General features: G+C 37.6%; 1 protein-coding gene across 1 annotated transcript in view; it reads left to right on the forward strand.

Moving 5' to 3' along the window:
- LOC102239360 (ankyrin repeat and KH domain-containing protein 1) overlaps positions 1–26,895 on the forward strand; it is a 127,807-nt gene that overhangs the window by 674 nt on the left and 100,238 nt on the right. Inside the window, exons 2-3 of the mRNA XM_005881121.2 lie at positions 2–163; positions 25,648–25,801. Coding sequence (XP_005881183.1) covers positions 2–163; positions 25,648–25,801 — 316 coding nt within the window. The remainder of the gene's footprint in view (position 1; positions 164–25,647; positions 25,802–26,895) is intronic.

Below are 26,895 nucleotides of genomic sequence, written 5' to 3' on the forward strand. Positions count from 1 at the left end.
CACCGTGAGATTTGGGGAGGCTGGGCCTGCCCCGGGAGTCGGTGGCGGCGGCAGTGGTGCGGGCGTAGGGGACGCGGCGCTGGATTTCAAGTTGGCGGCTGCTGTGCTGAGGACCGGGGGTGGAGGTGGTGCCTCTGGCAGCGACGAGGACGAAGTGTCAGAGGTACGGTTCCAGGACCCCCCACTTCCCACACAACGTGGGGCATGAAAGCTCGTGGGCTGGTACAGGGCTGGGGCCACCCTCCCGCTGCCCGGGCGGAGTCCGCTGACAGCGATCGGCTCCAAGGCGGCAGTGGCAGCGGTGCGGGCCTAGTGCTCCCTCAGCTTGACTCTTCAGCCCGTGGTTCGAGCCGGACCGGTTCCCGTCACCATCGTAGACCCACAATGGGGAGTCCTGTGGTCTCTGAGCTTCGCGCGGGAACGAGGACTCGCCAGGCCAGGCTTCCCTCCCGCCTACCCCGCTTTGGAGTTGGGGGGGTGGGGGGGCGGGGTCTTGCCAGAGTCTCTGCCCTTGGTACTGAGAGCGAGACAGAGAGACTGAGACAGAGACAGGGAGGCAGGGCTAGCTAAAGTTGAGGGATTGGACAATTATTTGCCTTCTGCTTTACCTGTGTATGGAAGTCGGGTTCTTGATTCCCTTCTTTAGTTGGAGACAGGTGAGTGTTAAGGAGCTTCCTGGCTTTACCCTGAACAATCACGTGAGCCTTGCACCTGGGACCTTTTGTGAAATTAGGAGAAGGAAGTTCCCGTGCAACTACAGAGTAGCAGGATAGCTGAACCCGAGATTTTTAGGCTTGGAGAAAGTGAGGCATCCTATGGACATCTTTTGAAGTGAGGGAAATTAGACTCTTACGTGTGTACCGGGCCGTTTTAGGTCTGAGCAACCTAGGATGATAAGGCATCAATTTTTGGGCTCCAGGGAAAAAGGAGATATTTTATATATGTACTTTTCCCCTTGATTATGGCTTGGCGATAGCATAGCACTGTGATGACTATTGTTCTAAGTGCTCAGAGTATTCTATTTGGGTTCTAAGATGCCTAGTTCATCCCTTATGACCAGTTATTTTAACCTCTGTTCTTGGTGCTAAAGTACAGGGATTTCTCTGTGGACAAGTACCATGGCTGTTGTATTTGAGAGGAATAGGAGAAACTGTATTTGTGGGTTGCCGAATACAGCTAGTGCACTATTTTACATTCTAGATCTAAACAGGGATTCCTTTAGATTCAAAACCTTCATACATTCTGACCCCAACATTTTGCTTTGGAAGAAACACTGTGTGGGTTGTAAGGGAGCTAGTCCCTTGAATGTCTGTATCTTTGATGAAACTTGACAAGAGGTGAGCCTAGAACACGTATACTTTTTATCTATAATATAAAGTGGGAACATCTTTAGACTCTATTTTTCTTTGAAACTTTAAAAGAAGTTTCTTTGGTCTAAGAGTGATAGAAAGGTTTGCTTTGGTCTAAGAGTGATAGAAAGATGATGTTCTTGATTTTCTGGACTATTTTTAATTATCACAGGTGAGATAAAAGATCACTCATTAGCTTTTGCATAAGTGGTATTCTTAAATTTCAGAGGTTAGAGCACTAGTGAGCCTCCAAAGTCGTAAATCTCTAACTCTTTGGGCTCATGTGTTATATCTGGGAAATGAGCTTTTGAAGTAACCATTTCTACCATTTCTGTGAGGCTTGTACACACACACACTCAGACACAGAATTTCATTTGGAGTCTGCATACCATGTGTTTAAAGCTATGAGCAGAATCCACACCTTTTGTCTGTGTGTGTGTGTGTGTGTGTGTGTGTGTGTGTGTGTGTGAGAGAGAGCAGTGAATTCAATGTTTAGCACAAACAGAGATCACCAATTGTTTCAGAAAGAATTCCATTATTCATTCCTTTTGAACAAGCTATATTTATGGGTATTGCTTTATGCAACCTTATCCCCCCAGATTTCCTAAGGTGAAATTGTTATTTTTTTAATATGTTTTTTTTTTTTTTCCAGAAAGAGGAAGGGAGAGGGGGAGAGAGAGATAGAAACATCAGTGATGAGAGAGAATCATTGATCGGCTGCACTCCCGTCACTGGGGATTGAGCCTACAACCCGAGCATGTGCCATGACCGGGAATCAAACTGTGACCTCCTGGTTCATAGGTCACTGCTCAACCACTGAGCCACACTTGCTGGATGCCTTTTGTCTTGTTTTTATGTTTATTATAGAAATTATTTATTTATGATTCTTATACCCATTTAGGCTAATGGTAGAAGAACCCCTTAGTCTCCTGTTTACTTCAGTTTTCTGTGCTTAAAAAGGATTTAGGTATTAAGTATATACATAGACCTCATTTTTGGAGTGGAGCTTTCTAGGATACCCAGAGACTGGTCTAAAATGATGCCCAGTGTATATATAGATTCTTTCTTAACCTGTGGAGAAAGGAAATTTTGCTACGTCCTGTTTCTCCCATATCACATAAAGAAGAAATTCCTGGAGTATCTAGTATCCACTGTATAGTCTATGCCTTTGTGAGTGAAATTTGCCCAAGCAAATTTCTTACCTTTTTTCTGCCTGACAAGATGAGCTGTCTTCTCCCTTATTATTGCCTTTGAAATTCCAGTGTGAAGACCATAAATAATGATCTCCAAGAAGCACTCACTGAACTGGCATTTGATGAATAATACCAAAATCTTTATTTTCATCTTTCATAGATGTTTTATTTACTTATTTTTTTATTGATTTCAGAGAGGAGGGGAGAGGGAGAAAGAGATAAAACATCAATGTGCCCTAATCAGGAATCAAATTGGTGACCCTTCCATGCACAGGACGATGCTCAACCAATTGAGTCACTCCAAACAGGGCAATACTATATTATTTTTGAAAATTTTATTTATTGTCCAGGAAAGTGAATTTCTAAAAAATCTTTATGGGGGACTTTGTTCAAGGTAGAAGGGCTTTATTCCATAAATTATCATCAGAAGTGAGAAATAGGAAATAGAATTTTATATTCTAGTGAGCAAATATTTGAGAGATTGGAGATGTTTATTGAAGGAAAAGTTGCATGTTATTAACTGTAATGATTTGTTATAGCATGAGTATCAACCTTGCACAAATTTCATTCTGTAAAGCCTAAAGACTTTACATATAAAATGATATGTTGATGAGTATGGTTACATGAATGGTGGGTCAAAACACTTGATTGGTATGGGTGGAGGAAAACCTTATTGTGAAACTTGAAGTATACAGGTGTGTTTTGGGGTTGCTGTTTTTTTGGTGGTTATTTAGTACATTTTGATAATTGATTACATTCATATAGTTCATAAGTCAAAGTAAAATAAAGACAAATACAGTTAAAAGTCTTGATCTTATCCCTGCTCCCAAGTATCCTGCCTGCTACACCTTTAATGTCTTGTATATTCTTTCAGAAATTCTTTATGGAAATACAAGTATGTATTTTTATTTTTCTCATTGTTATGCAAAAGATAACATACTATTCATATGAGATTTTTAAATGGTAAATTTGAGAAGGATTTAGATTTTTTATGTAAACAAAGTGATAAAACTTATTAAGAATGAAGTATTAGGGATGAGTTTAAAGACATTTCTTTCTGAGTCTATCTGGTAGTAGAGTGATGATGTACTAGATGCCCTCTAAAAATCAATTCTAGCCTTCTGATTCAGTGATGAAGACAAGATAAATAAAATATGTTGCTTTAAAGGAAGCAAAACAGTTTTTAAAAGTATAAGTCTTGAGTTGGCAAGTATAAAGAAATGAGTCTACCAATTTTTTGTGTGTGTCCAATTTTACCTTCCTACAGAATCCAAAGTCGTAAGAAATAAAAAAATTCTTTTTTTAACCCACTATAAGTGAACTATTTCAATATATCTGTTTTCTTGGACCTTATTTATTTATAATTTTCCTCTCCTGTTGCTTGTCTATAAAGTCATAGAATCTTGGTGATAATTCTATCTCATCTCATTTTTAGGTAACTGCTACCATTTATTGAGTGCTTATTAAATGCCTGTATCGTACTAGATACTTTCGTTATTTTATTTAATCGTTTCAACATCCCTTTGAGGTAGGTATATTATCTACATTTTTATAGAAAAATAAATGTAGGCTCAGAGAAGTGATGAATAAAAAAAGAGACCAAAAAAAAAAAAATGTTAAACTGTTACACAGCTAGTAGTGGTAAAACTAGGATTTGAATTCAGTACTGAATCCAGAAGCCATGCTATTTTGCTTCCTCAGATTAAGAAATAGGCAAAGGTTTTGGTTACAGAATGCTGTTTCTCCAATACATGTTTGCTTAGTCCCTGTTGAAGTTTTCATAGATCTAAAGTGAAATGAGAAAAGCAAGGAGGCCCTGGCCAGGTAGTTCATTTGGTTAGAGTGTCATCCTGATAGGCCACGTTTGCAGGTTTGATCCCCGGTCAGGGCACATACAAGACTCAGCAAATGAATGCATAAATAAGTGGAACAACAAATTAGATATCTCTCTCTCTCTCAAAAAAAAAAAAAAATACTAAGGACAGTGTAGTGAATATCTTATAAAGCTGTTTTTTCCCCACTCGTTTTCTATTTTAATTTCCTTCCTACTGTTGCAAAATGAATTTTTACCATATCTGTATTTGACAAAATATCAAATTTGGAAACTTCATGTCAGGACCCTGGTAAAGCCTCAGAAGTTTGAGAACCAGTGAGCTAAGTGACTTACCCAGGATCACACAGCTAATTTGTAATAGAAAATAGGTCTCATGACTCCCATTCTAGTTAATCCTACCTGCTAGCTTGTTCTGTTTACTGTTTCTCTTCTGATGCATTGTACCAATGAATTAATTAGTTGCTTAAGAAATGCCTATCTCTAGGCATTTAATCTGTATATAATCCATATAATCCATAGCTGACCTTGTTGGAAAAGTTTTATATTAATTAATAAAATTGGTGATGTCATGAAGATCAATATATTAAGGAAACCAAAGGTGTACCAATGAGCATAGAACGTAATTTTGTAATTGAACTTACTTGAAAAGTTCAGGCCTTGTCATTATTCATTTTTAAAGAATTAGAAATATTAAAACCACTGATAAAGAAAGGCATATACCCAACTTTGCACCAACATTTGCAACTTCACCAATATGGAAACACTTGTTTTGCAATATTGTTACACTTTAATTAATTTGTAAAAATTAATGTATGCTCTTCTATTAGTAGTTACTGACAGTGTATTGTTCCTGTGAATGAAGTTGATTTCCTTATGTTGATTGACTGGTTTACTTTTCTTCTGGCCAACTTTACCTAAACTAGGAAGAACGGAAAGTTGTATATAAGGCTCTTTTTTGTTTGCTAGGCTGAAATATAGCAACTATTTTGTCAAAGAGCACATTTTGTTCTTTCTCCACTACACATACTCCAATTCTCTCTCTCTTTTTTCCCCCCCAACTTAATGGATTCTGTTTTCAGTATTAGAAAGGGTGGTTTTGTTTTGTTTTTAAAGTAGATATCCCACCCTGGTTGGTGTAGCTCAGTTGGTTGGAGCATCATTCTGTGCACCAAAAGATTGTGGATTTGATTCCCCGTCAGGGCACATATCTACGATTCGAGTTAGATCCCCAGTTGGGACTCCTTCAGGAGGCAACGATCAATGTATCTATCTCACATCCTTGTTTTCCTCTTTCCCTCTCTGAAATCAATTTTTTAAAAAGTAGATATCCCATTGTATCCTAGTGGTTTGATTCACCTGCATTAGTGTGCAATTTTGAAAAGAGAAAGGCCAAGTGTGTCCTCAGGGATTAGCCCTAAGAACTAAAGAATTGCACAGGAGAAACAGTTTATTAAGTTGCCAAGGTAAGTTTGATGTGTTTAACAGTTTGTAGTGAGGACAGTTAGATTGACAGCAAGTTTCCTTTTTTTTTTTTTTTTTAAATTGTGGTAAAATACACATCACATAAAAATGACCATTTTAACCATTTTTTTTAAAGTTGTGTTAAGATATATATAAGATAATATTTACCATTTGAAAGTGTACATTGAATGGCATTAAGTACATTGACATTGTTGTGTAACCATCATCACCAGCCATCTCTAGAACTCTGGTCTTCCCAAATGGAAACTCTATATCCATTAAACAGTAATATCCCAGCTTCCCTTCCCCAGCCCGTAGCAACCACATTTCTACTTTTTTTCTGGTGAATTTGACTAATCTAGGTATATCAAATAAGTGGAATCATACAGTATTTCTATTTTTGTGACTAGCTTATTTCACTTAGCATAATGTCTTCAAGGTTCATACTTGTAGCATGTGTTAGAATTTCATTCCTTTTAAAGGCTGAATACTATTCTGTATATTTATACAGTTTGTCTATCCATTATTGAGGAATTGGATTGCTTCTACCTTTTTACTGTTGTGAATATGCTACTGTGAACATGGGTGTACAGATATCTGTTCGAGTCCCTGCTTTCAGTTCTTTGGGTATATATCCAGAAGTGGAATTGCTGGATCATATGATTTAATTTAATTTAATTTCTTGAGGAACCACCATACTGTTCTTTACAGCAGCTTTACCTTCCCACCGGCATTGCACAAGGGTTCCAATTTCTCCACATTCTAGCTAGTGCTTGTTATTTTCTGTATGTATGTATTTTGAGAGAGAAGGAAACATCAATTTGTTGTACCACTTATTTATGCATTAATTGGTTGATTCTTGTATGTGCCCTGACTGGGGATGGAACTCGCAACCTTGGCCTATTGAGATGACACTAACCAACTGAGTTACCTGGTGAGGGCTGCTTTGTATTGTTTTAAATAATAGTCATACTAATAGGTATGAAATTTTATCTCATTGGGGTTTGGATTGGAATTTCCCTGATGATTAGTGATGTTGAGCATCTTTTAAAAATAAAAATCCTTACTCAATGATATGTTTATTGATTTGAGAGAGAAACAAGAGAAATATCGATGGTTGTCTCCCATTTGTGTCTGACCTGGGATGGAACCCACAACCCAGGTTGTGCCTCAGTGGGAAACAACTCGAAACTTTTTGGTGTATGGGACGAGGCTCCAACAACTGACCCACCCGGCTAGGGTATGTTGAGCATCTTTTCATGTGCTTATTGGCCATTGTATATCTTCTTTGGAGAAATGTCTATTCAAGTCCTTTGTCCATTTTTTAATTGTGGTTTTTTAAATTGTTTAATTATAGGAGTCCTTTATGTATTCTGGGTATTAACCCCTTATCAGATATGTGAATTTTTGCAGATTTTCTCCCATTCATGGATTGCCTTTTCAAGTCTTGAAATTGTCCTTCCATGCTTAAGTTTTTAATTTTAATGAAGTCCAGTTTATCTACTTTTTCTTTTATTGTCTATACTTTTGGTGGTCTATCCATGAAGTCACTGCCAAATCCAATATTATGAAGATTTTTTTTTCAAGTTTTCTTCTAAGAATTTTATAGTTTTAGCTCCTATTTAGGTCTTTGATCCATTTTGAGTTAAATTTTGTATATTGTGTAAGATAAGGGTCCAACTTTATTCTTTTGCGTGTGGATATCTAGTTTTTCCAGCACTAGTTGTTGAAAAGACTCTTTTCTGACATCAAATTGTTTTGGCATCCTTGTTGAAAATTGATTGACCATATATGAGAGGGTTCATTTCTGGGCTCTGGGGTCTATTTCATTGGTCTATATATCAGTCTTTATGCCAGTATCACACTGTTTTGATTACTGTAGCTTTTGTAGTAAATTTTAAAAAATATATATTTATTTTTATTGACTTCAGAGAGGGAGAGAGGAAGAGGGAGATAGAAACTTCATTGATAAGAGAGAATCATTGACTGGCTGCCTCCTGCACGCCCCTCACTGGGGATCAAGCCTGCAACCCAGTCATCTGCCCTTAACTGGAATCGAACTAGGGACCCTTCAGTCCACAGACCGACGCTCTATCCACTGAGCAAAACCAGCTAGAGCTGTAGTAAGTTTAGATATCAGGAAGTGTTAGTCTTCCAACTTTGTCCCCCCACCTCCTAGATTGTTTTGGCTGTTCAGGGTCCCATGAGATTCCACATACATTTTAGGATGGGTCTTTCTATTTCTGCAAAAATATGCTATTGGGCTTTTGATAGGAATTGCTTTGAATCTGTAAATTGGTATGGGTGAGAACAAGTTTTGGTACAAATCTTATGTAATTATTTCATCACAATAGATATTAGCAAATAACATATTGACAAAATACTAAAAAGGAAAGAGAGATTGAGCACTTACTGATGTCCTCCATGAATGAGTAGATTTTTCTGAAATATAACCCATATTTTTTCCTGATTTGTCCTCTTATTGAGTATTTGTGATTGATTATGATGCTTCATATATTGGTTAAATGCTAGAAAGAATACTTGGTTTTCTTTTTTCTCTTTTTTAAATCTTTATTGTCGAAAGTATTACATATATCTCCCTTTTTCTCCCATGGACCACTTATAACCTGTCCCCACCTCAGGCCTTCACCCCCCTATTATCTGTGTCCATGGGTTATGTATATATGTATACAAGTTCTTTGGTTGATCTCAGAGGAATAGTTTTTATCCTTTATATGATTAGAGATGAGTTGAGTTTTGGAAAAATTATCTCAATATGATATTAAACCTAGATGAATGAACCTATAGTATTTCTTTAATGATACAGAATTTTAAAAGTTTTCACATAGGCATTTTATAACATCTTATTCAGAAGGTAAAGTTTTGGCCATATCAGTTGATAACTTTGACTGATATACTTTAAAAGGACTTTCAGCTCTTATCAGCTTTTAATTATTTTTTCTTCTATGCTTTTACTTATTTTCTGCTAAGTCTCTACATTTTATTTTTGTCTTTTAAAAGTTTACAATGGCTAAATTTAGTAATGTGAAACATTATCATTAAAGAGCATATCCCAAAAGGGGCAATAGTCCAATTATATTGGACACATTCTTTTTTTGTTGTTACTTTTTATTTTGATATTTCAAATTTACTGGAAAGCTGCAAGAATAGTACAAGGCATTCCTCCCATATACTCTTTACCTAGATTCACCAATTATGTTCATTTTGTTCCATTCTCTCTCTCTCTCCATAAACAAAAAAGTAATAATTTATTTTTGAGACCATTTGAAAGTAGGTTGCATATATCATGCTGCTTTACCCTTAAATTCTTCAGTGTACATTCACCAAAGACATTTTCTTACATAACTATAGTATATTTATCAAAATAGGAAATTCAACAAATTTCTGAAGTATTCTTCAAGTTCAAATTCCCAAAGTTTTAAAAATTGAAATATAATTCACACATAGAATTTAAATTTACTCTTTAAGGTATACAATTCAGTGGTTTAAACATTTTTGTCACCCCCAAATAAAACCTTGTACCATTAGCAGTCATTTCCCATTCCCCACTCCCTGCAGCCACTGGTAATCATCTACCTACTTTCTCCCTGGATTTGCTTTGTCTGGACATTTTATATAAATAGAATCATACAATATGTAGTCTTGTGTCTTCTTTCACGTAGCATATTATTTTCAAGGTTTCTACATGTATCGTTGGAATAATATTCTATTTTGTGGATATACCACTTTTTGTTGATTGATAGTTTTTGATGACATTTAGGTTATTTACATGTATTGGCTATTATAAATGATGCTATGGATATTTGTGTACAAGTTTTTCATGAACATATCTTTTCAGTTCTTTTGTGTATATACCTAGGAGTGGAATTGCTTGGTTATATAACTCTGTTTAACTTTCTGAGAAACTACCAAGGTGTTTTCTACAGTAGCTGCAACATTTTACATTCCACCAACAATGTATGAATGTCCCAGTTTCTCCACATCCTTGCTAACATTTGTTATTTATTTAGTGTACATTGTTGAAAGAAAGAAAGAAAGAAAGAAGACAGCCCACAGAATGGGAGAATATATTTGCAAATTATACATATAAGGGACTAGTACCCCAAATAAACAATTTTTTTTCTAAAAAACACACAAAAAAAACCCAAAAACCCAATTCAATAACAATTTTTATTTATTTATTTAGTTAGTTAGTTAGTTAAGTCATCCTGGGGGGTATAGAGTGGTATTTTTTTAAAATATATTTAAATATATTTTTTATTGACTTCAGAGAGGGAGATAGAAACATCAGTGATGAGAGAGAATCATTGATTGGCTGTCCCCTGCATGCTCCCTACTGGGGATCGAGCCTGCAACTAGGCATGGTGCCCTTAACTGGAATTGAACCCAGGACCCTTCAGTCCGCAGGCAGATGCTCTGTCCACTGAGCCAAACCAGCTAGGGCTTAGAGTGGTATTTCATTGTGGTTTTGATTTGCATTACCTCTGTGACTAATTAAGTTGATCATATTTTCATGTACTTGTTGGCCATTAGTATATCTTTGGAGAAATGTCTATTCAAATATTTCCCCCATATCTTGATTGGGTTACTTGTCTTTTTATTGTTGAATTGGGTTTTTGGGGTTTTTTTGTGTGTTTTTTAGAAAAAAAATTGTTTATTTGGGGTACTAGTCCCTTATATGTATAATTTGCAAATATATTCTCCCATTCTGTGGGTTGTCTTCTTTCTTTCTTTCTTTCTTTCTTTCTTTCTTTCTTTCTTTCTTTCTTTCTTTCTTTCTTTCTTCCTTCCTTCCTTCCTTCCTTCCTTCCTTCCTTCCTCTCTCTCTCTCTCTCTCTCTCTCTCTCTCTCTCTTTCCTCACCCGATGATATTTTTCCATTGATTTTTCAGAGAGAGTGGAAGAGAGAGGGAAAGATAGAGATAAATATTGATGTGAGAGAAACACATCGATTGGTTGCCTCCTACACACGCCCCAAAGAGTGCCCAGGTTGGGAGGAGCCTGCAACTGAAGTGCATGCCCTTGACTGGAATCAAACTTGGGATTTGGTCTGCAGTCTGACTCTCTATCCACTGAGCCAAACTGGCTAGGGCTCTTCACTTTCTTGATTATGTCATTAATATTTTTGAATTTTGGTGAAGCCCAATTTTTATATGTACCAGTATTTATTTTTTCTTTTGTTGCTTGTGCTTTGGTGTCATGTCTAAGAAATAATGCGTAATCCAAAGTGGAAGATTTATGTCTGTTTTCTTCTAAGAGTTATAGTTTTAGCTTTTACACCTAGGTCTTTGGTCCGTTTCAAGTTAATTTTTATATAAGGTGTGAGGTAGAGGCTCAGCTTTATTCTTTTGAATGTGGGTATCCAGTTTTCCTCAACATCATTTTTTTTTTAATATATTTTTATTGATGTAAGAGAGGAAGGGAAAGGGAGAGGGAGAGAGAGAGGGAAACATCAATGCTGAGAGAGAATCATTGCTAGGCTGCCTCCTGCACGCCCCCTACTGGGGATCAAGCCTGCAACCCAGGCATCTGTCCTTCACCGGAATCGAACCTGGGACCCTTCAGTCTGCAGGCCAACGCTCTATCCACTGAGCCAAACCAGCTGGGGCAACATCATTTTTTGAAAAGACTCTTTCTTCATTGCATTTTCTTGGCATCCTTGTCAAAAACCAATTGACTATAAATGTGAGGGTTTTTTTCTGTTCTATTGATTTACATGTCTTCTTATTCCAGTTTCATACTGTCTTGATACTATAGTTTTTTTTCAGTAATTTTTGAAATTGGGAAGTGTAAGTCCTCCAACTTTGTTCTTTTTCAAGATTGTTTTGGCTACTATAGGTTATTGGCTTGTTCTTGTTCTCTTGATTTGGTCTTCAAAAGAAATTCAATGGGGGGTATTTAATATGCTGCAGAATTTGTGGTCACATACAAAAGACCTTCTCCCCACCCCTAGTAATAATATTCCAGCTCTTGAAGTTTCTGCTCCTTTTGTATGTGCTAAAGGTATATGTGTGTGAGGAGGAAACTCATGTGATTTAAATCTGTGTTTGTTATGCTACCAGAAGAGCAAGTTGTCATAGTATTAGTGTTTATTTTCTTGCATCTTCTCCCTGACAAAGCCTGGAAAAATGCTTGAGAGGAGATAAAGATGAAATGGGAGGAGATGGTTGGTTTGGATAGTTGTAGTCTGAGTGCATCTATTGTGGACTATAGTCTGCAAGAAGAATATGGACAGAATTTCTTTTTCCAGGATAATAAACAAATGGATAAAGTGGAATAACATAAAACAGCAGTTAGAGTTTTTGCATCTGGTATCTTCTAACAACTGCATAAGAGGTGTGAATTCAATATTTAAGTAGCATACAATTTGCTTGACACCCAAGCCAGTGTTATCACCTTTGTGATTAAACTGCAAAAACAAATCTTGGGTGTCATTGCTCAAATGGTTCCAGTTATGTTAAATTACTAGTTATTTTAATTCCATGAACAGTAAGAGTCTGTACTATATTTTAGTATCCATTTTACTTAGGACTTGACTGATAAGTTAATAAAGAAAAGTTTATTTTCTTTTAATTTGAAGAGACCATTATTTAAGACTAGAGACCTGGTGCACAAAATTCATGCACTGGAGGCGGGGGTCCCTTAGCCCAGCCTGCACCCTCTCGCAGTTCAGGGCCCCTTGGGGGATGTTCACCTGCTGGCTTAGACCAGATCTCCCTGAAGATCGGGCCTAAGCCAGCAGTCAGACATCCCTCTCACAGTCTGGGGCTCTCACAGTTCGGGACCCCTTGCTCCTTACCGCCCACCTGCAGCGGAGGTGGGAGAGGCTTTCGTCACTGCCACTGCGCTCGCCAACCGTGAGCCCGGCTTCTGGCTGAGTGGCGCTGCCGCCCCTGGAGCACACTGACCTCCAGGGGGCAGCTCCTGTGTTGACTGTCTGTCCCCTGGTGATCAGTGCACATCATAGTGACCGGTTGTTCCGCTGTTTGGTTGATTTGCATATTAGGGTTTTATTATATAGGATTACTTAAATCAGGTACATGGATTTGACCTATAACCTACCACTCTAACAAAATTTAGAATAATACAATAATACAGTATCAAAGGTACTTACTGTTGTGTATGATCTTCTTGTTGCTAATTTGTTACAATTATTATTCACTTATTCTCTACAGAAGAAAATTAGAGTCTAGTTTTGGGTAGGCCTTCTTAATGAACTCACGTCTTAGATAATAAAATTATATCTTTCAGAGATTAGAATCCTTGGCAGTCTGTTTGAAAATTCTGATTAGTATTGTAGAGTGGATTTATTTATTCCACAATAATTTATCTGAAGCCTGCTGTTTGTTAAGCTTTGTGCTAGGCTTTGGAATTATAAAGATGGAAAAATGTGGTCCCTGATTATTAAAGACATCAGTCTTTTCAGGAACTAAACATTTCAGGGAATGTGAAAATAAGGTCATTTTTAAAATTCAAATTATATTTGCCTTTGTAAACTCCTTTCAGATATTAACAAATTATATTTGAGTGTTTGTTCTAGGCATTGTGCACTTTAATTGCATCACCTCATTTAATTTTCTCATGGTCTTGTGACAGTCCAAGATTCTAAACTAATGAATGAATCATTGCTCTATGTTGGTTGGATGATCCCTGTAAAGTTTGATGTTTGGGTGTCTTCAGTAGTTTGATGGGGTTCAAGCAGAAGATTTAAAGGGGCAGTGATTTTTTTACATGAAAGGCTACAAAGCCCACCGGCATAAGATTGTCTTATGCTCATGTTTGAGCAAAACCACAACTGCTTCATTATGCTCCGTAAACTCTCCAAGCATGTCCTAGTTCAGGACCTTTGGCATTTGCAATTTATTCTCAGCAGTCTTCTCTTAGATATCAATATTTCTTCCCTGTCTCATTTCTTTTAGTGATCAGCTAAGAGGCCTTCCAACTGCCTACTGTATAAATGTTCCATAAACATCTCAGGTTCACCAGTTCTGAAACTGAACTCATCCTTTCCCCCTCCACCCATATCCTTTTCACCCCTGACCTTTGTAAATTGTATTGCCCTAAAACTAGTCACTGTCCTCAGAAACCTCAGAGCTCACATCTGTTTTGTCTCATCACCAAACACATCTAAGCAGGCACTAAGTCCTGTAGGTTTGTTCTTAACATCTTGTTTGGCCCAGATGGCGTGGCTCAATGGTTGAGCGTCGACCTATGAACCAGGGGAGGTCACAGTTTGATTCCTGGTCAGGGCACATGCCTGGGTTGTAGGCTCGAACCCCAGTAGGGGGTGTGCAGGAGGCAGCTGATCGATAATTCTCTCTCCCCATTGAGGTTTCTATCTCTCTCCCTCTCCCTTCCTCTCTGAAATCAATCAATCAATCCAATATATATATATATTTTAAATCTTGTTTGTATGTCCCTTTTGCTGTATCCTCACTGCTTCTGCTGTAAATCAAACCATCATCTTTCACTTGCACTTATTGCAGTAATCCTGGGCTCTATCTACTTCCAAGATTATACTTCTCTACTTTTTCCTCTATTGTGTTATCAGAGTAACTTCTCTAATGCCAGTTCAATCATGTCACTCCTTTGGCAAAAAGCCTTCTCATTCCTTAGATCAGCAGTTCTCAACCTGTGGGTCGCGACCCCTTTGGGTGTCGAACAACCCTTTCACAGGGGTTGCCTAAGACCATCGGAAAACACATATATAATTACATATTGTTTTTGTGATTAATCACTATGCTTTCACCATGTTCAATTTGTAACAATGAAATTGGGGGTCACCACAACATGAGGGTCGCGGCATTAGGAAGGTTGAGAACCACTGCCTTAGATAAAGAGTAAATCCAAATTCCTTGCTATGCCATAAGAGGTTATTTAGGATTTTTGCTTCTGTCTGTTTTCCCATCCCTATCCTTGCTGTACCCTACTTTATTTGCTTTTTATATTCCATCTATACCAAATTGCTGTAGTTTTCTGAACCTATCAAGCTATTATATGCCCTGGTACATTCGCTTTCACTGCTTTGGCTTTTAGAATCATAATAACTACTATAATGCTGAGTGCTTATTGTCTATGGGGCCAAATGCTTACTTATATATTCTCAAATTTTACAACTGCCATATGAAGAAAGTGATATTATTCCCAATTTACCGGTAAGGAAGCTGAAGCTTAGAGATATTATGTAGCATATACAAAGTCATTCATCTAGTAATGATGGAGCCAGAATTTGAATCCAGGTATCTTCTTTCTGTAAAGCCGATGTTCGTAACTACTACTACTATAGACTGCTGCTGTCACTGTTGTCACTCTTTCCCATCCTATTGGATACCTTTTTGTTTCAGAGTTGTCATTTCTGATTTTCTTCATTACTATCTAATTTGGAATTGACCATTCATTCCTTCCTCTGTGCTCTGATGTTATGTATATGATTGTTATAGTGTCTAATATGTTATTGCATTTATTTGATTATCTGTCTTAATGAGCAGAATCATATTTATTTATTTAAAAATATGTTTTTATTTCTTGTTTAGAGAGAGAGGAAGGGAGAGGGAGAAACATCGATGGGCTGCCTCCTGCATGCCCCTTTCCCATTGGGGTTGGAAGCCCACAACCTGGGCATGTGCCTTGACTGGGAATCGAACTGGTGACCTTTCAGTGCACGGAACAACAATCAACTGAGCCACACCAGCCAGGGCATGTCTTATTTATTTTTATGTTCCCAGTATATAATAGAATGTCTGGCACATAGTAGATGCTTAATAAATATTGAATGAATGTATATGTAGTGCTTAATATGCTCAGATTATTTGTTAGTCTAAAACAAGTATAATGAATTCTATATTATTTTTGTGGAGTAGAAAATAAGAATATAGAAACTGACCTTAATAATAGTAGTAGTAGTAATATTAATAGTAATAATAACAATATTTGTTGAGCAATTACCATGTGTTCAGCACTGTTGTGCAAGTTTAGAGATACTGTTTTAATCATCAACAACTCTGTGATATAGTTGTTGTCTTTATTTTATAGCTGAGAGGTAAAACAAGTTATCTAAGATCATACTGTGAGTTGTGTGGGCTGGTATTCTACAAGTTCTTGCTCTTAGTAATTATGCTGTCCTCCCCTTATAGGTATTAATTGGAAGTTTATGGGTGTTTGAGTTCTTTTAACTTATTAAAATTGAGTATTCCTTTTGAGTGTTCAATGCCTGTTGTCTATACTAATAAAAGGGTAGTATGCTAATTAGACCAAACGCCTTCTGGACGACCTTCTGGACGTCCTTCTGGACAAAGCCATTGTGGTGGGGCAGAGGCAGAGGCTGTTAGGGGTGATCAGGCTGGCAGGGGAGAGCAGTTAGGGGGATCAGACCAGCAAGGGAGAGCAGTTAGGGGGACCAGGCTGGCAGGGGAGAGCAGTTAGGGGGATCAGACCAGCAAGGGAGAGCAGTTAGGGGGACCAGGCTGGCAGGGGAGAGCAGTTAGGGGGATCAGACCAGCAAGGGAGAGCAGTTAGGGGGACCAGGCTGGCAGGGGAGAGCAGTTAGGGGGATCAGACCAGCAAGGGAGAGCAGTTAGGGGGACCAGGCTGGCAGGGGAGAGCAGTTAGGGGGATCAGGCCAGCAGGGGAGAGCAGTTAGGGGGATCAGGCCGGCAGGCAGGTGAGTGGTTAGGAGCCCGCGGTTCTGGATTGTGAGAGGGATGTCCAACTGCTGGTTTGGGGCCTAAACCGGCAGTTGGACATCCCCCGAGGGGTCCCGGATTGGAGAGAGTGCAGGCGGGGCTGAGGAACCCTCCCCACCCCCGTGCACAAATTTCATGCACCGGGCCTCAGTTTAGAATAATGAACAGAAGCCAGGACTTCTTTCTAACTTCAATCTTACCCATTTATTATGATAGGGAAAATATAGAGTAATATTTTTTCCCTTCAACAATAAGATTTTCTTGTTCTTAATTGCCAGATACTTGATTCCTGTGGCTTTTCTAATGAATATGTAAGCAATCTTCTTTTTAAAAACTTATTGTGGCACAAATGTTATCATACATGTGCTGATTAGAAATAATGTAGATGTAGCTGCCAGAAATTACTAAGTGAAAACAGAATTTGTCTGTTTAAGAACTCTGGCATAGAGGAGTTAGTTGGCTTGGTAATTTATTACATTTAATGTAATTTAAAGAATTTTTTTTTCCTGACATTGCTATTACTGTTAAACTGAAACATTGCAATCCTTGTAGATTCTCTGCTTACTTCATTGCTTAGTATTTGTTTTACTTATACTTCATTGTTTAGGAGATTCTCTTAATACAGTTTGATCTGGTGAAAGGTTATGAGCTTTGGAATCTGAAATACATGGCTTCAGATACCTGCATAGTTATGTGATCTTGGGCAAGCCACTTACCTTTTCTGAGTTTGTTACATTAAATGAAGATTAGGCCCTAGCCGATTTGGCTCAGTGGATAGAGCGTCGGCCCACAGACTGAAGGGTCCTGGGGTCAATTCCGGTCAAGGTATATGTCTGGGTTGCAGGCTCCATCCTAAGTGTGGGGTGTGTAGGAGGCATCTGACCAATGCTTCTCTCATCGTTGATGTTTCTATCTCTTCTCCCTCTCCCTTCCTCTCTGAAATCAATAAATATATATTATAAATAAATAAATAAAGATTAGTTCTCTATTTCATTGAATAGGTAAGATGATTGTATGGAATAATAAATGGAATATGCTGATAAATATGAGGCCTTTTATTAATGTTGACCTAGTTTTTAAATCCTTAATGGTAATTATTTTGTAAAAGATCTTCCATTCTCCCATCTTTAATTAGAGACTTCAGAAAATAATAGATTTTATATAAACTATAGTTTAGAAATGAAATTTTTATAGTTGAGCAGAGTTAACTTTCTCCAGTTTTAACTTAGGAAAAACATGATGTTCTTTTCTGTGCTGTGTGAAGCTAAAGAAATCCCAAAATACCATTTATGTTTTGTGAAAAGAGAATTGTAGGTCTGAAATTGGGAATACAGTTTTCCTTGTAGAAAGAAATTTGAGAAGTATTTATGTTAGGGAATATAGCCTTTTCATTCTAGTATTTCAGGATGTTATTGCTTATTATATTGGGCCTTATGTATCAGCAAAATTCACTCCTAAATTTATCATTATTTGGGCCTGAATTGTAACTATGTTACTTTCTCCCTTTGAGTGATTCTTGGAGCATGTTTGTGATGGATGCTACTGTTGAACTTTTAGAGTACTGTGTGTTTTGCAAAAAGGAATTTCTGTGTCCTTCAGTAATTATTTAAATTATTTCTTGGAACACTAACCCAGCCTTTTTGCTGCTCCAACTAGGAATCAATAGTAAACCAATGCATTCTAAAATTGGTGTGACGATTCTGACTTAAAGAAGAGGGAGGGCTTAATTTAGGTGGGGAAAGGCAAGACATGTTGGTCTATCCTATAGATAGACTAAATAAGAGAGGAGAAATAGCAAGTACATTTTTTAAAAATGTGTATTTTAGAAGTTTAAAATGTTTTATTTAGCTTATTTTTAATTTTCAAATCTGAATTTCTTAAGAGAGCTTCAGTTGGGCAGGATCTTCATTTTTGAAGGTTTGTGAAGAACGGTGGTATAAAATAAAGATTTAGCCTTCCCTTTAGCTTTCTCATAGCTCCACGTGGAATTCATGGGAGTGATGATTATTCTTAAAAGTTAGTAGAGCCGAAACCGGTTTGGCTCAGAGGATAGAGCGTCGGCCTGCGGACTGAAAGGTCCCAGGTTCGATTCCGGTCAAGGGCATGTACCTGGGTTGCGGGCACATCCCCAGTAGGAGATGTGCAGGAGGCGGCTGATCGATGTTTCTCTCTCATCGATGTTTCTAACTCTCTATCTCTCTCCCTTCCTCTCTGTAAAAAATCAATAAAATATATTTTAAAAAATAAATAAATAAAAGTTAGTAGAGCCCGGCCAGTGCTGCTCAATGGTTGAGCGTCATCCTATGAACCAAGAGGTCACAGTTCAATTCCCAGTCAGTGCACATGCCCAGGTTGGGGACTCAGTCCCCAGTAGGGTTCATGCAGGAGACAGCTAATCAATGATTCTCTCTCATCATTGATCTCTCTCTCTCTCTCTCTCTCTCCCAAACCCCCTTTCTATCCCCCCCCCCCTTCCTCTCTGAAATCATTAAAAATAAATTCTTTTAAAGAGGTTAGTAGAAACAAAATTTGTGGCTACTAATATTTTAGTCCCTAACATAAAATACAAATTAATGTGTTAAAAATAAAAATTATATACTCTGTCTGTTAAAAGTTATTCTATGTAAAACAGTGTATTTTCTACTTATATTTTAGAGTTTGGTGGTGGTATCATGCTAATTGCATGATATGACCACCTATCTAGAGAAAAAAATGTATAATATAATGTACATGTTTTATGATAGATAATTCATTTTTACTTAGTTCTTTTCTCTTTTAACTAGCAATTGCTATTCCAGAAATATAGTATTAGAGAAGGTAATAATTGGTTATTGACAAATGTAGAGTGAGATTTTTACTATTATATGACTTAAAATATATTAATCTTATTGAAAATTTAATTATAATACTGTTTCCTTACACTTGATGGAAGTTGTTTGCTTTTTTAAAAAATACATTTTTATTGATTTCAGGGAGGAAAGGAAGGAGGGAGAGAGAGAAAGAAACATCAGTGATGAGAATCATTGATCGGCTGCCTCCTATATGCCCCCTACTGGGGATCAAGCCCACAACCTGGTCATGTGCCCTGACCAGGAATTGAACCATCACCTCCTGGTTCATAGGTCAGTGCTCAACCTCTGAGCCACGCCAGCTGGGCGATATAAATTGTTTTTTTTAGTGGAAGCATGTTTTGGCCAAATCATAATTAGATTGATAAGTGATTTTTCTAACTAGACTTTGGCCAGGGTGACTGTTTTTTTGTTTGTTTGTTTTTAAGACGATAAAAGCAGATTCTGTGGTTAATCTCCCTAGTAACTGTTGCCATCCAGTGGTTCATTTCTGAAATGTCAAGTGGGATAAAAAATGCTTTTCCTGTTTTCTTCCACCCCTTTGTTTAAATTCTAGTTGAAGCTACAAACCACGCTCATTTTTTTAAACACAGATTTAAGACAAGACTTGAGAAGAAAGACAAAATTTTTGCCTTTAGCATTTAAGAAAAGATTACCTATAAGAGAAAAACAGGTAGTTGTTTTTGTGTGTGTGTGTGTGGCAGGGCCAGATTCCCTCTTGTCCTATTTTTTCCACCTTTTATTTTTGTACCTTATCAGAGGTAGAAGAAAAATCTGCAATATTTAAGACTTGAAATAAACAGTTTTGCCATTGGCAAATACCACTATTAGGTGGGTATTTCATGTTTGCTGCTGAATGAAGCTGGTGAATAGAGATGAGCTGTGTACATGTATCATCAGGCAATAAGAGGAATTTCTGTAATCCTTCAGCTATATATAAGAAACTATGAGACTTTATATTCCTTTGCATAATGAAGAGTAATTTCATTAGATATGTCATAAATTTGGACTTACCCATTTTATAGACTTTTTTTGGTACTATGTTACCAAGCCTTTATTAAATGTACAGAATTGGTCTTATTTACTATTTTCATGTAGTTATAAATGGTTTCCACTTTTGCTGGCCAGATATATATTGAGGTGATGCTATGTCACTCTGAATTTCAAGAGTATGTGTTTCAGTGACTTTATCAGTAAGATATTTATGAACTGCTAAAAGTAATCCCCAAATATTCCCAAAGTAATAGGCATAACTGGGTTTTTAAAAATTGATTCCACATTATAAAATTTTAGAGGAGATAGGACAAAATAATAATAGAATTAAGTGCTTTTTGGCACATCTGGTTGACACAAATATCTTTAAATCACTTATGTGTTTAGTTATATGTGACTATAAAATCCTGGGATTTTCCCAAGTGTTGTAGATATTTAAAGTTTTTTGATCACGTGGGTCAGAACTTAAATATAAAATGGCTAAAACTACACTTGACAATTTACGTGGTCATCACAAGAAAAAGAAAAAAATTGTAACTGTGAATTGATGGTGTTAACTAAACTTACTTTGGTAATCATTTTGCAATATGTGCATCATATGAAATCATTATGTTGTGCACCTTAAATTTATACAATATTGATGTCAATGATATCTCAAGAAAACTGGATAAAATAAATGGGGGGAAAAAGAAAATTCAAGTGAATGCTGATTCTCAGTGAGTGTCATTCTTCCAGTTTCAAAAGGCATAAAAGATAGCCTTAGTGGATAGCCCTAGTGATTTGGCTCAGTGGATAAAACGTCGACCTGCAGACTGAAGGGTCCTGAGTTCTATTCTGGTCAAGGGCACATGCCCGGGTTGTGGACTCAATCCCCACCAGTGAGGGTGTGCAGGAGGCAGCTGATTAATGATTCTCTCTCATCTTTGATGTTTCTATCTACCTCTCCCTTCCTCTCTGAAATCAATCTATATAATAAAAGCCTAAGCAACCATATGGTGGAACAGCCAGTTCCTATGATGCACACTGACCATCAGGGGGCAGACACTCAACACAAGAGCTGCCCCCTGGTGGTCAGTGTGCTCCCACAGGGGGAGCACTGCTCAGCTAGAAGCCGGGCTCATGGCTGGTGAGCGCAGCAGCGGTGGCGGGAGCCATCTGAGTGCCAAGGAGCAGTGAGCAGGCGGGCAGTAAGAAGCAAGGGGTCCAGGACTGCCAGAGAAATTTCTAACTGCCAGCTTAGGCCTGATCCCCATGGGTAGTGGGCCTAAGCCAGCAGGTGGACATCCCCCATCGGGTCCCGGATTGTGAGATGGTGCAGGCCAGGCTGAGGGATACCCCCACCCCCGTGCATGAATTTCGTGCACCAAGCCTCTAGTTAATAAATAAAAATATATATATTTTAAAAAAATTTTAAAGGCATAAATAAAGGATAGACCCTGGTGAGAGACAGAACAAAAGAGTTAGAATTACATAGAATTATATTCTAAAAATTACATTTATATAGTGTTTACTATCCTCAAAGTGTTTTTACCTTATTTCATCATTTCAATAGCACTGTAAGGTAGGTGAGGCAGGTATTGTCTTTGTTTATTGAGAAAGAAACAATATCAGAAAGGTTGAGTGATATGCCTGATGGAACTAGCACTTGAACCTATTTCTTCTGATCTCTAGTGCAGTATTTATTCCATTATATTTTATTGCCTGATTGAAATGAATTTATATGCACTCTAAGACATTGGAGAATTAAACTCAGTGTTTATAAGCTCTCAGAATGCAAGGGGCACATACCTGTTTTATGTTTTTCTTCTGAACTTGATTCTTCCCAAGTACTTAAGAATATGCTGTCATGTGTATGTGATACTAACATTTCTGACACCCAGAATGATATTGCTACTGGTTCTCTGTCTTCTTACTGGTGGTGACCGGTAGGCAATGAGCAGTCTATCACCTTTTACATGATCTTACTCAAATCTATCCCCAGATATTCTTTCTAAAGCCATAATTCTACTCTTAAATTGAGATATAATCACATATCATAAAATTTAACATTTTAAAGTGTACAATTCAGTGGTTTATGGTACATTTACAAGATTATGCAGTATTCATCACTATCTAATTTCAGACATTTTCATCATTCCAGAAAGAAATCTTAGACCTGTTAGCAATCACATCCATTCCTCCCTCCCTGACTCTTCAGTCAACATTAATCTCTTTGCTGTCTATATGGATTTGCTTATGCTGGACCTTTCATATAACTTTTTATTCTGGCATGTCTCAGTACTTATTCCTTTTTATGGCTAAATAATATTCCATTGTATGGATATACCACATTTTGTTTATCCATTTATCAGTTGATGGACATTTCCATTTCCATTTCCATTTTTATGTCTGCATTATATCATAATGCAGCTATGAACTTGTGTGTACAAGTTTTTGTGTGAACATGTATATATGTTTTCAATCCTCATATATATATGCATAGAAGTAGAATTGCTGGGTCATATGATAATTCTATGTTTGATATTTGAAGAACTGTCAAACTGTTACTCACAGTGGCTGCATCATTTATATTCCCATTAGCAATGTATGAAGAGGACCTTATGTTTTTTGTGTGGACCAGTCATCATTTTCCAAATGCATCTTCAAGCCTGTTTTTTATTTCATTCCCTTCCACCTCTATCTCCCCTACCCCCATCTGACCACCTGTTGAAATTCTATGCTTCCTTAAAAACCAAACTCAAATACTACTTGTGCGATGTCTTCTTAGATTACTGGGGCTAGAAATGACTTCTCTCTATTATGTATAGTTGTACCATTTATTTCTCTTTTAGGCCTTTTTGTAATCATTGTTTGAGTCTTTGACTTATTTCTTCTACCATATTTTTGTGCTCTCATGGTGCTTTGCATAAAACAGGACTTCAGTAAATATTGGAGAAACAAATGGGAGAGGATTGAAAATCCTTAACTTGGATATTTAAAATGTTACATGATACATATACTCTGTATTTGGCTCTATAGTAATATATAATACCACATCAGACCAATACTTTTTATAAAATTGAAATGTTAACATCTAAATACCATCTTCAGTAAAAAAATTCCAGAATTTGGAATCATGATTTTATCTATCCTTACAAACTGGCAGGTATATGTATCTGCAAATACCTAATGTTTGGGCTTATAACAAGCTCTTAGTTGTACAGTTACCTTTTGATATAATTTGACAACTAATATTCTACATTTATCTATTGGCATGGATCTATAATGCCATCTTTGTAATTACATATTAATGAAGCTGTGTTGTATTACACAGTACTAAGTACATACTAGTACATAGTTCATTGCTCAATGTTATTAGGTCTGAAGTTAAAGATTTATTTTGTAAAATTATAGTATACTAGGTAATAAATTACACCCAAATCATTCTAACTTTACTGTCTTTATTAGGATATCTTTATTTGGTGTCCATTGTGGAAACTAATAATCAACTAGCTAAATATGCCAAATAATGTAGTCCAAATACAGAGGTGCTTTGTTTATAAATTTGTGATATAGTATTGCCTAGTGATTAAGCGCACAGATTCTGTAGCTTAGTGGTCTGGGTTTGAAACCTAGGTTTGCCATTTATTAGCTGTGTGACTTGGAAGAAGTACTTAACCTTTCTATTCCAGTTTTTCTATCTGTCTACAAAAACTCTTAACTTCCCCAGGTATACATATTTATGTATCACTAGAGGCCCGATGCATGAAATTCGTGCAAGAATAGGCCTTCGCAGCCCCAGCTGTCTTGGCTGCCTTGGCCCTTGCAGCCCCGGCTTTGTCCAGAAGGTTGTCCGGACGGTCATTCCGCTGTTTGGCTGTTCGGTTGATTTGCATATTATGCTTTTTTTTATTTTAGATAGACATATATAGGTATGTAAATATGTACTCATGATTATATACTATGAGTACTCATGTTCATGTTTACTTACATGTATATATATACTTTTAGCAAAATAACGACTATACTGTTTTGAATCTTGTGGCTTTCACTTAGCTTGATGGTTTCTCATGCCATTCAGTATGCTTCAAAAACACTGTGTATAGTGACTGCATAGTAGTCCATCCTGTGAATGTTCAAAATGTATTTACCAAATTCCCCATTGTAGTTTTTTCTTTTTCTTTTGGAATTTTAATTAATGTTGCAGTGAACATCCTTGCATATTTTTGTCTGGCTTTCAGATAAGGTATATCAACATATGTGTAACTCCATCTATTGAAAAAAATACGCATTATTAACTGGTACACCTGGTAAATTTTTAATAGATTCCTTAAAATAGAATTACGAGGACGAAGAGCATGAGCTTTTAAAAAATATTTTTTTATTGATTTCAGAGAGGAAGGGAGATAGAAACATCCGTGATGAGAGAGTATCATTGATTGGCTGCCTCCTGCCTGCCCCCTGTTGGGGATCAAGCCCACAACCCAGGCATGTGCTCTGACCGGAAATTGAACCTTGACCTCCTGATTCATAGGTTGGTGCTCAACCATTGAGCCACACAGTGGAGAAGGGCATGAGCTTTTTAAGGCATTTTGACGCATTTCCAAATTGCTTTCCAGAAAAGTTGTGCATATTTTATTTAAGAGAATTTATTTAAAATGAACTTTATTTGAAATTAATGGGTTGTTTTTATTTTCATAAGTTGATTTTGCTGTATCATTTATTTCAGTGAATATGTATTGAATATCTACTATTTGCAAGGTATTTTAGACCCAGAGGATCAATGAACAAATAGGTATGGTTCCTAATCTCATGGAGCTTGCTTGTCTCTCGGACTGCAGATATTTGGCAGTGGATTACATTATTTTAAAGAGTTAGAATTGAATAAATTAATTAGAAGCAAGGAAAAGTTGTGCCTGAATGATTTAAGTATGCTAGCTAGTCTTTTTACTATGTAGTCCTGTATACACCATATTGGGGGGCTATGTTCATAGACTTGCTTCATTGAAAAAAATGCTGCTTTTCAGCTCTGTGTTAAGCACAGAAGATACAATGCTCTCTAGAAAACCTGGATTTGGTATGTCTATGTTATATTTGTAATCAGAGCTAAAGATAAGAGATAGTTGGGAGGTTCCCTCAAAGTCTCTTCCCATAGTCCCATATTTCTGCAGTAATTTATCTGGTTATACTTAAATTCCAAATCAGAAGTCATATTACCTTAAATTGCAGTTATTCTAACAATATTGAGATCAGTTTAATGGATATTGCATCTTTAATTCATAAACAGGTTGAATCATTTATTTTGGACCAAGAAGACCTGGATAACCCAGTGCTTAAAACAACATCAGAAATATTCTTATCAAGCACTGCAGAAGGAGCAGACTTACGCACTGTGGATCCAGAGACACAGGCACGACTAGAAGCATTGCTAGAAGCAGCAGGTGCGTAATTTTTGTTTTCTCTTTTTCAACTCTTTAAAAGTCTAGATTGTTATACAAAGTTATACAAGATTACCCCTAAATTATATAACACTAGAGGCCCGGTACACAACATTCATGCACTCGGGGGGGGAGGGGGGGCGGGGGAATCAGCCTGGCCTGCGCCCTTTCGCAGTCTGGGAGCCCTCGGGGGATGTCCTACTGACAGCTTAGCGCAGCCGTGGAGGCGAGAGAGGCTCCCGCCACCACTGCTGTGCTCCCCAGCCAGTCAGCCTGGCTTCTGGCTAAGCTCCCCAGGCAGTCAGCCTGGCTTCTGGCTGAGCGGTGCTCCCCCTGTGGGAGCGCACTGACCACCAGGGGGAAGCTCCTGCATTGAGCGTCTTCCCCCTGGTGGTCAGTGCGCATCATAGCGACTGGTCATTCAGCCATTTGGTCGATTTGCATATTACCCTTTTATTATATAGGACTAGAGGCCTGGTGCATGAAATTCGTACACTCTGGGGTGGGGGGAGGTGTCCCTCAGCCCGGACTGCACCCTCTCGCAGTCTGGGAGCAGGCCTAAGCCATCAGTCGGACATTCTTAGCGCTGCTGCAGAGGCGGAAGAGGCTCCCACCACTGCTGCTGTGCTAGCCACCCATGAGCCCGGCTTCTGGCTGAGCAACGCTCCCCTTGTGGGAGCACACTGATCACCAAGGGACAGCTCCTGCATTGAGCACCTGCCCCCTGTTGGTCAGTGCGTGTCATAGCAACTGGTCATTCTGCTGTTCGGTCAATTTGCATATTAGCCTTTTATTATATAGGATTATGTGAAATTTGAAATCTCTATACAATATATTTTTTTTTTCCCCTAAAGAAAACATTCACATTTTATATTTTAAAAATTCTTGGTTGAAAGTTTTCTGTGAGTGATTTCTGGGCTCTGCACTAACATATTTAAGGTATTAGATAATAACCTAGTTATCAAGGAAAATTTATTACTAATTATCTACACTAATAAAAGAGAAACATGGTAATTAGCGTACGACCGCTACCCTTCCCATTGGCTCATCAGCATATCCTTATGCAAATTAACTGTCAGCCAAGATGGCGGCCGGCA

Source organism: Myotis brandtii, unplaced genomic scaffold, assembly GCF_000412655.1.
Source record: "Myotis brandtii unplaced genomic scaffold, ASM41265v1 scaffold668, whole genome shotgun sequence".
Lineage (NCBI taxonomy): Eukaryota > Metazoa > Chordata > Mammalia > Chiroptera > Vespertilionidae > Myotis > Myotis brandtii.